We start from the raw sequence: 15,328 nt of genomic DNA, 5'->3' as shown, positions 1-15,328 counted from the left end.
CAGAGACTGGGGCAAGGGCTCATGGGAAAGCTTGGAGAGACAACAGAGTCATCTCAGCATGGAGAGATGGAGAGGAGAGAAAGGGCAGAGGAATGGGAAGGAGAGAGAAGGTAGAACAAAAAAACAGTGTTGAAAACCAAAGACTGTGCTTTGCTACTAGTTGTAGTTAGTAATAATATATTAGTGATTGAGTATAGCTGGATACAAACTGTGTAACTAGGCACTATGTCTCTTTCTAAGCTATTTAATAAAGAACCGATAATAAAGGTCGGGCCGATACACTTTGCAAACTCCCGGTCAGAGAGGTTAACAAACACTCAAATTGGATATTTACACGTGTTTGCATCATTCATGAAACAAAAACTAAAATATGAACGAGAACAACTTCTTCTACATCATTCTCTCTCCACTCAGACGCGATTGGAGTGCAGCTAGCCGTCAGAGAGCAGGCCGTTCTTAATAGACTAATAATAACAGGGAAGTCTCCCACTGAGACAATATAAAACCATGCTGCACCTGATGAGTTAAACACATTTTTAAGATAAACAAATGTCTTTATAGCCTTATGTTATATTAGGTTATTTAACAGTATTTTACACTCAGTGATTCTGAGTTTGTGCCTCTAACCCTAGCCCTACTTGACCTTGCAAAGTTTTTCATTTTGGAACACTGAGCTGTTTCCCTTGTGTCTATCGTCTCTATATTAGATATCCGGCTACTAGCTGTTGCTTTAGAATTAACTGACACATGGTATCAATCTTCTCATCTATCATGAGGCAATATGAGTGACTTCCCCAAAATGTCAGAACTATTCTTTAGAACAGATATTTTACTGGCATGTTGCAATCAATTCAGAAAAGAGTCATGCTGCCTTGCTCGCCTGTTACTTTTTGTGGTTGGGTTCAGACGTATCTAAGCATTGTGTACTTAGAGTTGTCGACTGCTTGAGTCCAGAGGGAACAAATCAATGATGTATGGAAATGTAATGATATGATAATATTCCATAAGCGATCAGTGGCCTGGATCCAGGGGATGGGGTGGGTTTTGTTGCTCTCCTTTTAATTGTATATTTTTTTATTGTGTGTGTGTGTGTATGTGTGTGTGTTTGTATTGTCATATTTCTTTCTATAAAAGGAACAAACTGATCATCATCCTCACTGAGGGAACGTCACCTTTTTCTCCCAGAGGAAACTGACTCCCAGTTGACGTGATGTTTTGCGGAGATGGCGAGCAGAATTTAGAAAGAAAGTGAGGGACAGTCAGATGCAACAGCATCACAGTGGCTGAGCTTCAACAACCACAGACTGTCATCCTGGCAGTCTCTCGCTCTCAGATGTACACACACACACACACACACACACGTTAACGCACGCACAAATACAGTCGCTAGCCTAGACAGATTCAAGACACTGACAAGCACTAGCCACTGAATCAGAATACTAATAGAGAAAAAAAAAAGACTTTAACAGTCACAGCACCAAAGAGCAAGTATTGTCTGTGGGATCCCTCCCAGGCTTGTGTACTGTGGGCTACTCTGCCTGTCTGACTGACTGACATCCTCTCTGATTCTCAAGGCAGACAACAAACTGACGTCAATATGGTTCCTCTGTTCTGTCTCGTGGTGGGTCTGTCTGCTGTGGACGGGAACAGCAGCGTCTCGCAGTGCTGGCTGGAAACAAGCCTTTATCATCCAACTTCTACTGGTTCCCACTGTCGCGTCAGTGATGACTTCCAGTACAGTCTGCCTGCAGTGTACAAACCTGAGATGCTAAGAAACACGTCTGTGTGTGTTTGTGTGTGTGTGTGTGTGTGTGTGTGTGTGTGTGTGTGTGTGTGTGTGTGTGTGTGTGTGTGTGTGTGTGTGTGTGTGTGTGTGTGTGTGTGTGTGTTTTCCAGGTATTACCCATGTTATGGGGACCTAATCTGTTTACAGTCACATTATGGGAGCAGGTCCTCCGTATGGGGAGAAACAACTACTACATTTTTTAACTTAACAAGAGCTTTACCCTGAAAATACCGCAGGCTACATAGACAGCATTGGGGAAAAGGAGCTAACATAGTAAGACCAGAGGAAATGTGGCTTCAAATATGGCAAATCCACTTCCACAAATACATTTTTCTGTTGAGACTTGTGTTGGAAGAATATGAACATGCTGGCTTCAGTGGAATCCCCCCACCATTTAAATCTTTATGTATGAACTCGACTCGCATTTTGGAGAAAATCCCATTTACTTTTCTGACTCAAAAGGAGAAGGAGGACAAATACTGGGAAAAATGGGACGGCCACAATCATAAAGACTCTTGGATGCTTGTTTGTGTATGTGTAATGTCTGCACATTGTGTACTGTGCCTGTGTCTACTTTACTCATCTCCGTTGCTTTATTTATTGTTATGTCCCAGCCCTCATTTGTTCCATGTTTATATGAATCAGGTTAGGTTAGGATAATGGTTGGGGTTAGGCACGTTGTAACTATGGTTCAGATCAGGGTTAGTCTCCAGGAAATCAATGTGAGTCAATGCAATGTCCTCTGAGGTCAAGGAGACACGACTCTGTGTGTGTGTGTGTGTGTGTGTGTGTGTGTGTGTGTGTGTGTGTGTGTGTGTGTGTGTGTGTGTGTGTGTGTGTGCGTGCGTGTGTTAAGTCATGTACACAATAACACCCCACATGCCTACTAAATCATGCAAAAACACAACTGTTAGTCACCCTTTTGCCAATAAATGCCATAAAAGTGCCTGCATGCCCACACACACTCAAACACACACACACACACACACACAGGTGTATTTCCTCTCCTCTGTCTCACAGTGCTGGTCACCAGTGTCCTGTTCAGGTGCTTACAGGCTGGTTAGGCCAGCATGTGTTGCTCTCTACACCTCACTAGGCAGACACACTGAACTGATTCCTCACTGTCCACAAGGCAAACTAACATCCCACCAAACAGCTGTGCAAATACAACCGGTTTGTCGGATACAGTGAGAGGGGAGACGAGAGGAGAGGAGGGTCTGAGAGGCGACAAGGAAGCGCTCCAGGTGGAGAAAACAAGGGAGGACAGGAGGGATGGGAGGCAAAGACAGAAGGAAGGGACAGAAACATGGAGGAAGGTGGAGGGAGTGAGGGCAGAGAGCGGGACAAACTAACAAAGGAAACAGGAGAGAAAATATTGAGAGAGTGAGGAAGAAGAGTCTGGGTGAGACAGAGGGAGATCTGTGGACGTCCGGGTGATGACAGATACTTTTCTCATGTGGGTGTGGATCCTTTTATAGCCCTGCCAACTAAAGCAGACAACAGAACAAAAACCCAGGGGACAGAGAGGGGTTTATATGGCCCCATCTGTGTGTGGGAATGTGTGTGTGTGTGTCTATGTGTGTGTGCAGTGGTACTTTCGTTAAGGGACCATGACAGTCCTGGCAGAGTGCCCACATTGACTGCGATCAATGACAGTGGTGCATTCATGGATGAAAATGTGAGTGAATGGTTGAATGATTTAATTCACTCATGAGTAAAGGAGTAACAGCACGTCTGAATGCGGCGCACTAACACGAACATACTGCACATTTGTTAATATCAAATCATTTAAAATTTGAAAATCCACACAGGATCCCACCTTCACGTTCAATATTACTCACTCAATGTTTTGCTACAGGCTTCAAACAAGCTGCTGCGGATCCCAAAGTAGGACAGGTATCGTACGGGATCACTGGCTGCTTTAAAAAAGAAATACGGCAATTTAATTCTGTGCGTTGACATTCCTGTCCAAACAAAACTCTTTGTCAGTGAAGACACACAAAGAAAAGTTTGCATGTCAGCGGGAAATATGTTTTTTGTTTCTCGTGAAGAGTGGTGAAGGGGATCGACAAAAAGAAAGAGTGCAGGGAGGAAAAAAATAACAATATCTCAATCAAATGGGAGTTTGTCTGTGAAGAGCTGCCAGCCGGGAGAAATGGGGCTTCTGCGTCACAGGTTCAGTTCCCCTTCCAGGTGACAGGCCTGCCTGATGCTGTACCCTTGGCTCCCCGCTCACCTCACCCACTAACAAACACAAGCACACACGCAGGCAACAACCCGACGCAGACAACAAGAGCTAGTTAAAGTCAAAAAAACAGAGGGAAAGGCAGAGGAGGCGAGGAGAAAGTGGGATGTTAGCAAAATAAAAGAAACTGGAATTGGGTAAAAGTAAAAAGTGAGGTAATGTGGCGAGCACGTAAGCAATTTGGGTACATGAACGGGGGAGCTTGAAGGGAACAGCGACGGGAGAGGCGGTGGGTAAAGACCCGGCGCCGCTCAGAGGCGGCTCCGCCCTCGCTCCTCTCCTCTCCCTATCCCAAATGTTGACAGTACTAGTGCAGAAACAGCTTTGAAGTGCGCTCCGCTGAAGGGGCGCCGTGTACCATGCAGCGTGCTTCGTTTAACAGCGTTACCCACAAAGCATCCCGGGACCTGCTCCTCGCCACCGCTCTCATTCTCTCTCTCTCTCTCTCTCTCTCTCTCTCTCTCTCTCTCTCTCTCTCTCCCCCTCTCGCATTGAATCTTTGACAGTGTTTTGATGCTGCTGGTGTGGGCAGACACACACAGAGTGAAACCAAGGTGGGTGACAGTGAGCAAAGAAAAAGGCAAATAGGCGAGTAAGTGAATGAAGTCAAGAACGGGGCTCGGTTTTAATGATACTGAGCGGAAAACTCAGCACTTTTTTTTGTGATGCCTAACGGAGCATAAGGGTTATTAAATGTTTCCAAGGAAACACTTTTGTGTACAGTTCAGACATTCGCAGATCGGAGGATTCAGCACTAATGTCAATTGTTGGGGAAGAAGAGGCATGTCAGGGTGACATAAGCCAGTGAGCAACAACAATTACAAAGCACGGAAAGTTTTGCCTGTTAGCTGCTGTGGCACGACACACACTGAAGAGTGACTAATTAGCCACTTGCGGTGAATTGTTGAAATTTGTCACAAAAGTGGGGAAGGACAAAGCAGAGGAGAGAGAGAGAGACAGAGAGAGAGACACCTCTGGTAGACGTGAGTAATGGCATCTGGCAGCGTTTCAACCTTTAACTCTCCCGTCTTCGACCCGTGTGTGTCCAGCGAGGTTTCATCCTCAACATAGATGTTGTCTAAAAATATTAACCCCACTCCCCGCTGTTCATTAGGCACTAGATTGGAATTCATGCTTATTTTTGTACTGCGGGCTTGATCGGGCTTCTGTACACCAATCATAAAGGGCCACTTGGCATGCTAATTGCCTTGGCCCTATTTATGCACTCCGTAGCTCGCATGGCTAATGGCGTCGTAAAACATACCATTGCGCTGACACCTCCCAAACGCCAAGTAGGGAACACTTAGCACTATAAAGGTGCTCAGCTTGGCCTCGTTTTAGAGGACATGAAGGATTTCTTGATAATGGCCATAAAGATAGCGTACACTGGTCAAAGATCCAAACCAGATACGACAAACTGTGAAGAGGGACAGTGGATCTTTGGCGCACCCGTGCCCTATACACACCATGTCAGCTCTTAACATTGCTGCTCACAGAGGGACACAATGATTTAGGTAAACCACTCGGATGGTAAAAAGGTTGCTGCTTCGATGCTTCACCAGGGATTGTGGTTTTTAAAGGGTGTTTGACAAGTTATGGGCTCTGTGTCAGGTATTTAAAAACCTTGATTAAATTAAATTAAATCAAAGTAACCTTCTGCTAACAGTAGGATCGAGGAGAAATTAATGTTGCTGCTCCTGAATCCAAAGTTTCTTTCATGTACTTGAATATAATAAACAGCAATGGATGATGAAAACAGGGGCTGAAGGCTGTTCCACAGTCTCTGTGTTGCTGTGCGGCAATATACATTATGATGGACTGTGGGCCAGAATGGTTGCCCTTTGTATATAAAGTCATTAGAGCCTCATCAGTCCTGGCTGCACTGAAGCACCTCCAAATGATGCGGAACGGTACCTGAAATACCCCCAACCTGCCTCACATGCACTATTGCTGGGTGAGCATTAGTGTGTGTGTGTGTCTGTGTGCTAATGTATGTTTCTTAGGTCACACCGGGGCCCTGAAATAGCACTTCATTAGTCATCCAGGGTGTCAGGCATAGTAGGCCCCTGCACCAATGCCAGTGGGTGCCACCGACACGTGCCCCTGAGGGGACGCTCCATTTGGACCCCAACACCTCTCTGCATCGCTGAAAAGCCTCAGGGGTTTAATCCCCGCAGACAGCTATGACCCGGCAAGGCAGGGGCAGGCGTTGAGGTGAACCCACCACCGGAGGCAGCGGCGGGACGCATCGGAGATCAGAACGTTCTGGTCTGTTTTTAGACCAACGACCACAGAACAGGGGGGAGAAAACTAACCTTACAGGATTCAATGAGAAAGAGATCAGAACAGGCACTTTATCAGCTGACTAGGCAGTGAATCTAAATTTCAATGCCATCATTTTTTTGATGCAAATAAAACTACCCTGCCTTAAATAATCAATAACTAGTCCAACATTCAATCGACTCTACTTGTGCTTTCTGGCCTCATTTCTGCTTCCATTTCTCCATTTCCATCTTCCCTCACAAATATCTATTCTTACCCCTCTCCTCCGTCTATCACCCACATGACTCAGTGAGTCTCCAAACTGTCAGTGAAACCTGGCAACAATTACCATTCCACCAGCTGCAGCAATAACTGTAACAGTAGCACTTAAAGTCTTACTTATACAGTAGGCACAACTCCAGCAGCATGGGCACCAGACCAGAGCAGCATGTCTGCCCCCCCCTTCCCCAGCCAGCAGGCCCTCATTAGGGGCCTTGTAAAGTCGCCGTACCTGCCGGGCCTGGGCCTCCTCGCCGGTCCGCTCCTCCAGGCTCCAGGTGTGTAAGGTGGCTGCACTTTACCAGAGGGGACAGCTTGAGCTCATTTAAGCCGATCACTACCTGCCCTGTGCGTACTGCTGCTGCAGCCCCCAGTAAACTATGAAAGTGTAAAACTGCACGGGGGCAGAAAAGGGGGAGAACACGACGGGCTGGCAGGGGTGTGTAGAGGAGCAAGGATTATGACCCTGTAAAGATGAAAGAAGTCGCAGGCAACAAGCGATCAAAGAGGAAGTGTGTTAGCACTGATGTGGCAGGGGATTGGTCTGATGTGGCCCCGGGTCGTTCGGCCTCAGCCGGAGTATGTGTGCATGTGCGTGTGTACTGAACCCTGCACAGCAGGGCTTAACGGCCACAGCGGACACCATCGGTGCTGGATAACACAACGGCTTTCACAAGCTGCCGCTTAATTGCAGTTTAAACTGCACTTTGTCCTGAGCAGCACAGCACGTTACATTACACACACACACAAATCTATTTTACCTAGCAAAGCATCTGTAGTCTTCAGCCACAGAGTTAATCTGATCTCACGGTTAATGTAGAAGCAAAACCGCATGGAGCTGGTTAACTGTTGGTTTACACTCCGTTCAAATTACTAGCATAGCAGGGAAATAACAGCCAACGGTAATTGTGTGCGAGTGTATGGAGTCAATCAACCTAGTTATACGCCGGCCACTAAACTCACTTAACCCTGTTATATTACACAGCTCCAGCTTTGTATGTGGAAATTGAATTGGACGTGGAGGTTATTAATAGCAAAACACAGGAATGACTTTGAATTAATTTGATTAGAATTCTGTGTGGCTCAACCAAAGGATAGACAGGGAAAAATAAAAGAGTGAGGAGCCAGCGGCTGAGAGGGGGAAAAAGAACGAGAACAGACGGAGACAGAGCGGATGATAAAAGGACCTTTGACCATGTCTGGATCCGACAGACGTGTTTGTCAAAAAGATAAAGAAATATGAAAGTGGACAGTTCACCCACCACTTGTACATCTGAGGGCATTCTGGACAGAAAGTCCAGCAGCTCGTTGTTGTCAATGGTGTAAGGGTCTCGCAGCTTCTTGGTGAATTTGTTCACCCCTGTAGAGAGAAAAACAGAGGGTGGACATGAGCCCGACCTGTGTGTCAGACGAGTTATTGAAACCCTCGTGATTGTTGTTGACGCTGGAACACAACAAAGGAAATTGCCTTGCAAAGCCACTTATTTATCTGTCTACCTAGTAAATCCACAAATGTCTGTCACTGTTTGTATGTGGTTTACTCATATCTGTTCATCTTATCGGCTTCACATTTGTCATGTGTACTTTTTTACCGCCCGAGGAATGTGTTGCAATTGGCGCATGTGATACATTCAGTATTAATAAAATGAATTATAAAGCCAGGCTGTTGTTCTCCGAGCAATATTCATATCATGACTTCCTCTTTAGTAATTTATCTTGTTTTGCTGCTTTATATCAATACAACAAAGCTATTAATTTGGTTCTGATTCTCTCGGCTGCTTTACAAACCTCTAACATAACCAAAATGCAATATATGACAAAATACCAGTTGGTAAAACATTCTAACCTGTATATGAGCATATGGCAGTAAACATTGACTATTAAACATTCTTTGCAGAAAAAACTGATTTTTCTAACATCACTCTGCAACATGGAGTTTTAATAAAGAGTTTTGCACACAAAGTCCAGCACACAAACAATAAAGTGAAGAGGAAATATTGTAGAACTGTTTGAGGAGGAATAATGACAGGAAATAAATCTTTATTGTGCATATGTAGAAACATCTTTGACATTAGCTCACCCCAGGCCAACACGATGTATCGTAGAGGGATGAAGTAAATGATGGTGGTGGCCAATCCGAGAGCCACAATGGCCAGCCAGCTTAAGAAAGGCACAGTCCAGTTAAATGTGCTGCGAAGAGAGAGAGAGAGAGAGAGAGAGAGAGGTGGGCAAATTAGACATGGAAAATACCAGTCCGGCAAAACATGCTGATACAGAATGTCAACAGGAGGAATAGAAGGTATTTTAATACTTCTGGACTACAACTTCTTCACACTTCTTAGAGGTCGGCATGGCAGAGTCACAATGTATTGGGAGTCGGGCCCTTTAGCGTCTAATCAGTTAAATGATCTTAGCTTTATAACACAAGTCCCAAATGTTTCAGTTTGATTAAAAATTGAAAAAGAAAAACACATGGGCTCTAATCAAAACAGTCCCTGGCTTCCTCTTTGCTTTTGATGCATCTATATAAAAGTCAGGGCACCTGCAGCAGAGTACAGTAAGTAAAGGGCTTGTGTGTGTGCATGTGTAGAGATGTGATTTTCAGTTGAGAGGTCACGCAGGGTTAAGTGAGATGTGACTGACGAAGACAGACTGGCTGCCTTTGTGTCTCAGACTGGCAAGAGGAAGTGGGACATCCTGGCACTGCGGGAAAAAAAAACCCAAACACTGGGCCGTGCGGAGCAAAGCAGAGTGGAGCAGGCCGGGTGCCGAGGAGCAGGCTTACGACTCACTTCTTTATCCTCTCGCCATAGGAGGCCACTTCATCCAGCGCATTCTGCACGCTGATGCACACGTCCTGAATGGCATAAATCTTGTTCATGAAGCCCTTTCTCTCCGAGTCCTGCGAGAGGACAGATAGAGATGTAGGCAAGGGAGAAAGAAAGCAAGGGTGAGGTTGGAAGAGATTGGGTGAGACAGAGGAGAAACGGGACCAGAGAGACAGAGTGGTGAGGAGACAGAGGCATCTTTGCGAAAACAATACATTTTAAATAGCGTCGAAGATTTGGAGTGAGGAGCCAAATCAACGGATATCCTGCATGAACTGACAGAGCGCTTTCATTCCAGGCAGTAATAGAGATATAAAGTCGGCAGAACAAATCAAAATGTTTTCCTCCTCACTAAAGCTCACACAGGGAAATTTGAATACGTGAATAGAGAGACAGAATTAAACTGAAAGCCGAATGGATACATCAATCTTTCTCTCTTTTTCTCTCCCTCTCTCTGCTGCTGCCAAGACAGCCAGGAAGACCGGGCAGAGCCCTCTTTTGTTCGGCTGGCTGGCACACTGTGATGATGTCACCAGCCGTGACATCATTATCATCCTTATTAACGCCATCATCCACCATGAAGAGCTCCTCCTTTGCAACTTTTGGTGGTTGAGCACTTGAAAATGCTGCGTGTGAACTGAGGGCAGAAACCACAAACCAGGCAGGCAACGTAAAATGTGCTCCAACCCACAACCCCCCACCAACTGAAACAAAGTGAAACATTTTGAAGAAGTCATGCAACAGGCTGCCTGCTGACTGACTGACTGACTGACTGACTGACTGACTGACTGACAGGCAGGGACAGGATGGATGTGGACAGAATGAGGTGACGGAGAGTGATCGAGAGCCGTTGGCTGAGTCGGGACATCAACACGCAGACCGGCTGTGGTGCCTGGTTGTGATTGGTGGGCATGCTGGGGAGACAAAAGCAGAACATGACCAGAGGAGGACTATCTTATTACAATCAGAGGAAGGTTTAAGAGATTAGGGCGTCCAGTGGTGCGTTCATATGTGGTCAGTAAGGGGAATAAGAACAAAAGACTTTCATTATAAGATCATCATGTTCCAGAGGGTAAGCTGCCAGCAACTCTCAATCAATCAATCAATCAAACTGTATTGGAATAGCACCTTTCATTCAGGTTAGTGCAGTTCTAAATGCTTCACAATCGCCTGATGAGACAAGAATCACACAAAACAAATAAAAATGCTGACAATGACACACCATAAAGATTTTGAAAGCAAAAATAACAATAAAAACTATTTTAAATAGTTAAATTGAAGAAACAAGATTCAATAAATGGGATAAAACATACAAATAATATTAAGGGACGGATACAATTTAATGAAAATTATAGATTTAATAAAATAATGTCTGTAAACCATACTTAATCAAAAGCCAGGCTGAAGATACACGTTTTCAGCTAAAGGGTTATAGTGCCGCTCTAAGGTCTTAAAGTGTTCCAGCAGCTGAAAGCTTCCTCACTAAATGTTTCTGTTTTCTATTGTCGTCTACATGTAGTACACATACATATGATGATTTATAATTTTGTCAGGTTATGAAGCAATGTGCCCTTTTCCTCTATTGTTGAAAAGATTTACGAGAAGATTAAGGATGAAGGATAACACTAGATAAGATTCATGATTTCAAATAAACTCCAAATAAAGATGACGAAAGAAACCAAAACAGTACGAAATAAGTTATTGTTATGAAAGGTTATAGTTCAATCTTCCATGGCCACAGAATACAATGTTTCTTTTCTGTTAGAGAACCATCATGTATATTAATGACCGTGTTATTGATGAAGACGGATGGACATTAGAAGTAAAACTTGGACTAATCCTGATCATTACACCCAAAGAGGACAGGGAAGCAATCAAAGACACAAAACCTCCAGGACCCCAGAGGCCTTTACCACATTTAGCTCCATGCGACCCCCCCGACCTCACCACAATCCTCCCACTGAGACCCAGCACTCCCACCCACCGCCCGGCTGCCCCCAAACCCACCCTCTTCTTCTTGCTCGCTGTCCTCGGATCAGATAATGTGAAAAATGAACCATAGAGAGTCACAGAGACCACACGGCCTCCCAAGCAAAACCACACAAGACAAATAGATATAATTAGACAGAGTCCCTGGGTTATTTGTCTTCGCAAATATTTTACAAGACTCCCTTTCTTCCTTCCTCCGTCTCTCCTCCTCTTCTCAGCTCTCTCCTCAGAGTCCATCTGTTTTTCATTCCTCGCTCAAACAAATCTCCGAACGCAGGGTCTATTGTGCTGGGCTGGGTTAGGGCGAGCCGAGCCGGGCTGGGCCGGGTCAGGCCATTTCATTTTCGGGCCCGCACTCAGGGGAGAGTGTTTGAGGGCCAGGGGAGTGGTGTGAGAGAGCGGGCGGGGGTGGAGACGATAGGTCAGAGGTCGACGGAGTATAAACCATTGCCACATGCCCCTCGGACTGCGGTCTGACTCCTATTTCCTGTCTTCAAACACGGCTCAGGGAGGCGGGAGGTAGCAATAACAGAGAGGGCCACGGAGAACCTTGTTTTCCCAGCTTCCCCGCACACTGTGCACATATGGAGCCAGGCAACCTGTTCTTATAACGCAACCTAATATGCACAAACACACACACACACACATGCACACACACCCTACAGCTATTAGATAAGGTTGATCTGCACACCTGGTCTTGCTGTGTGACTCTACAAACGATATCATCTCCTGACACTGATTAGAGGATGAGGGCCTTTGACTTTTACAAGCAGTTTCCTCCGTACTGGGAAAGTTTCTTTGAGACTGTAACGTGCCCACTGACAGAGAGACAGGACGTGAACACCAGGGAACGACCGGCCGCTCAGTCGCTCACAAGGCAAGTGAGCAGAAATTGCTGCAGACATTTAAAAGGAGTATGCATGAGGATCTTCTGATTTACTTCAGCAATTAGAGACAAGGCACACTTATTTTTAAATATTGAAATACCCATATTGGTCGTCCTCTAATTCAAACATCACTGCTAAAATTAAAAGAAGCTTTCCGTTGAATTACATATTTAATTTGAACCGGGGGCGGTAAGAGTGGATCCATCTCTGAATATTATTATTAGTAAATCAAGATTTTGTCATGCTTTGTGTGTTTTGTTTTTTTAAGAATGTGCGTCAAGAGTTAATCACGACCTAACACGTGATTTGTAATGAACACGTGCCTTTCCAGTCCTGACCAGCTTGGGGTCCCACTCAGACCGAGGAGCAGGGTTATTACAGGAGACTCGTTTATTCCCATCCGTCTCTTCCCGTGTGTGTCAGGGAAACTAAGTGGGTTTGTTTGGAGACCTGAAGGCACGGCTAATAAAGAGAAGTCTCTGAGGCCGCTCGCTCTGACTTGGCTTCAGTTGCAAGTCATGTTAATGCTCAAAGAATGCCACAAATCCCAACACTTCTGACAACAGCGCTCTGATGGATGCTGCTACACGGTGTGACTCGTGCAGACAGATAGCATAATAAGGCTGCTTAATGAGTTTAGCATCACGCATTCTGATAGACTGCGAGTGTAGAGTCATCTATAATGTGTTAACGCCAACAACACGTTACAGTAACTGCCAGTTCAGTCTGAGCTCTACAAATTATCACTGGAGATGACAGAGCATTCACTCTTGACTATTTCACCCAATGAAAAATTATACCTCTTTGTCAGGTACATACAGTATACCATGTTTCCCTGTATATGAAGTACAGTACAGTGCATAATGCATAACAAAACATGCAATTCCATTAATTTTGTTATTTTTTTTAATTATCTATGGCTTGTTTTCTGCAGCAACTGCTCTACATCTGATATTAAACAACGGATGAAAAATGATTGGGTGCACTGCTCAGCAAGAGCAGTATGATCAGGTCAAAATATATATGCAAGAATATCAAAACCCTGCATATAATTAGGCATTCACAATTATGGGTTAACAGAATATATAAGAAGCAAGAATTTAAACTCAGTACTCTGCTAATTATTGGTAATTTGTGTGTCTGCAATACATTCTCGTATAGCTAATATAAATACAAAGGAATCTGCCAATATTATTCATTCTCTTTGTCGTTTCATGTGCGTTGGTTTATCTCTTCTATGAAAGATCCTTTTTTATAATCTATAAAAGTGTGATGTGAGTTCAGGGTAAAGTGCAGAGCAATTTATTACCATGTATTCAATTAAAAAAAGACTATGAATGGCATTATTTGACATCAATTAACTCCAATTAAGTTGGTAATAGTAAATATTTAATGATGTATTGCCTATTGTTGCCAGAAGGCTGCATGTTTTAATTCCATACATGCCATTTAAGGACAATATCTTGTATTTGTGGTTATGTCCAAAGTTTGCATCATTGTTTGGATGTGTGATATGAAATCTCAGCCGAGCACCCGTCAGTTCAGCACTGAGCCGCCCTGCGTAAGAGTGTGCGAAGCAGGATGCATCATGGGAGCGCTCCCATCAGGAGAGACAGAGGCGAAGAAGGCTCGTTAAAGTGATTCAAGTTGTTTGCATGTGTTAAGAAGAAACAACCCACAGTGACACTATGAGAGCCCAGGGAGACACACACATATACACACACAGACACACACACAGACAGAAACAGCCCACTCAGGCTAACCACAGTGCACTTGCTGGTAAACTGTGGTAAACAAATGTGGTAAACTCCTTGAAACGCTTGATTAAATATTTAACAAAAGAATGATTCCCAATTCCTGTGTGTACTCGACTGCTCCACTTCTCTTTCAGAGCATCGCGGCAGAGTACGTCTATATGCAAAAGTGCAAAGTGAGCAGCTGTAAACTTTGCAAAGACAGTTTGTTCTGTGCTGACCTAAGGCCCCGAGCCAAACAAGAGAGAGGTCACTGAGGACTGTTCGGATGGACTCAAATATCTGTCCTATATCTGCTAGGTGGAAATAGAGAGAGCCATTTGAGACTGTTTTAACCTCCGATGGCGTCGCTCTCCCTGCTGAGTTGCGCCATCAAATGATAAACCCAACAGTTATAATGCAGCAGCATATATCCCATCACATTACAAAATGAGTCTGAACCCCAACTGGCTTCTGCTCATTGCTGCTGTGCTAAAATTGCACCTGTTTTTCTTTGTTTTTTTCCTTTTTTTCCTCCCTCAGTCTGGTGGCACAGTAAAAATTGAAATGTCATATAAAATGTGACAGGATGCTAATATGTGGCTCCCAAAGGGCGTCTGAAAGCGTTGTTGTTGATTTTGTGACTGCAGAGAGAGTCAGGACCCCTCCCATTTTCACCCCAGGAAAAAAAATGATTTTTTTGTTTTGCTAAAGTTGAGGAATGCTTTTGGGGCAACAGACAAATTTAATTTCCAAAGCCTGTGCAGGGATTAGCATGACAGGATAATGAAGAGTGCATGCAATTAGCAATTGCTGTATATTTTTAAACTAGATACGTATTTGTCCCTAAAAAATCAATTTTATGAGAAAGAATAATTTAAATCAAATAAATAAAAAAATATACGTTTGCATTAAGTTCAACAAATTGGTAGTTTTTGGTACCAGATGTGTGTAACAATTCTGAGTCAAAATAATACAATGTTCATATTGTCTACCTTCAAAATAAGGCTGGTATCATGAGCAATGAGTGCATAGTAATGGCCATGTTTTGATTTAGAGTTGAATGTTTACAAGACAGGATAATTGAAATAGTTTGGTAAACAGGGACAGATATAGACAAACTACTGCCCTTATCTCTTATCTTCCATTAGTGTCATTAGTATTACAAACTCTACTGTGGATCGTTAAGTCACACATTTCACCAACTGGGATTTGAAAAAAGTTCCTCAGGGAGAAAATTAAAAAAAACAAAAAGACTTGGGGACCTAGTGGCCTAGAAGAACATTTCCCCACTGCCAGCATATGACAGAAAGATGGGA

General features: G+C 44.1%; 1 protein-coding gene across 2 annotated transcripts in view; it reads right to left on the bottom strand.

The window, feature by feature from the left end:
* LOC133001936 (multiple C2 and transmembrane domain-containing protein 1-like) overlaps positions 1 to 15,328 on the bottom strand; it is a 133,564-nt gene that overhangs the window by 420 nt on the left and 117,816 nt on the right. For both annotated transcript variants that reach the window (XM_061071655.1, XM_061071656.1), the window contains 3 exons: positions 9,365 to 9,474; positions 8,653 to 8,762; positions 7,835 to 7,932 (listed from right to left, as the gene is read on the bottom strand). In XM_061071655.1, the coding sequence (XP_060927638.1) occupies positions 7,835 to 7,932; positions 8,653 to 8,762; positions 9,365 to 9,474 (318 nt within the window). The remainder of the gene's footprint in view (positions 1 to 7,834; positions 7,933 to 8,652; positions 8,763 to 9,364; positions 9,475 to 15,328) is intronic.

Source organism: Limanda limanda, chromosome 5, assembly GCF_963576545.1.
Source record: "Limanda limanda chromosome 5, fLimLim1.1, whole genome shotgun sequence".
In the NCBI taxonomy this organism is placed as follows: domain Eukaryota; kingdom Metazoa; phylum Chordata; class Actinopteri; order Pleuronectiformes; family Pleuronectidae; genus Limanda; species Limanda limanda.
Note: the sequence above shows the minus strand (reverse complement) of the source record. Positions and strands in the feature narration are given on the sequence as shown.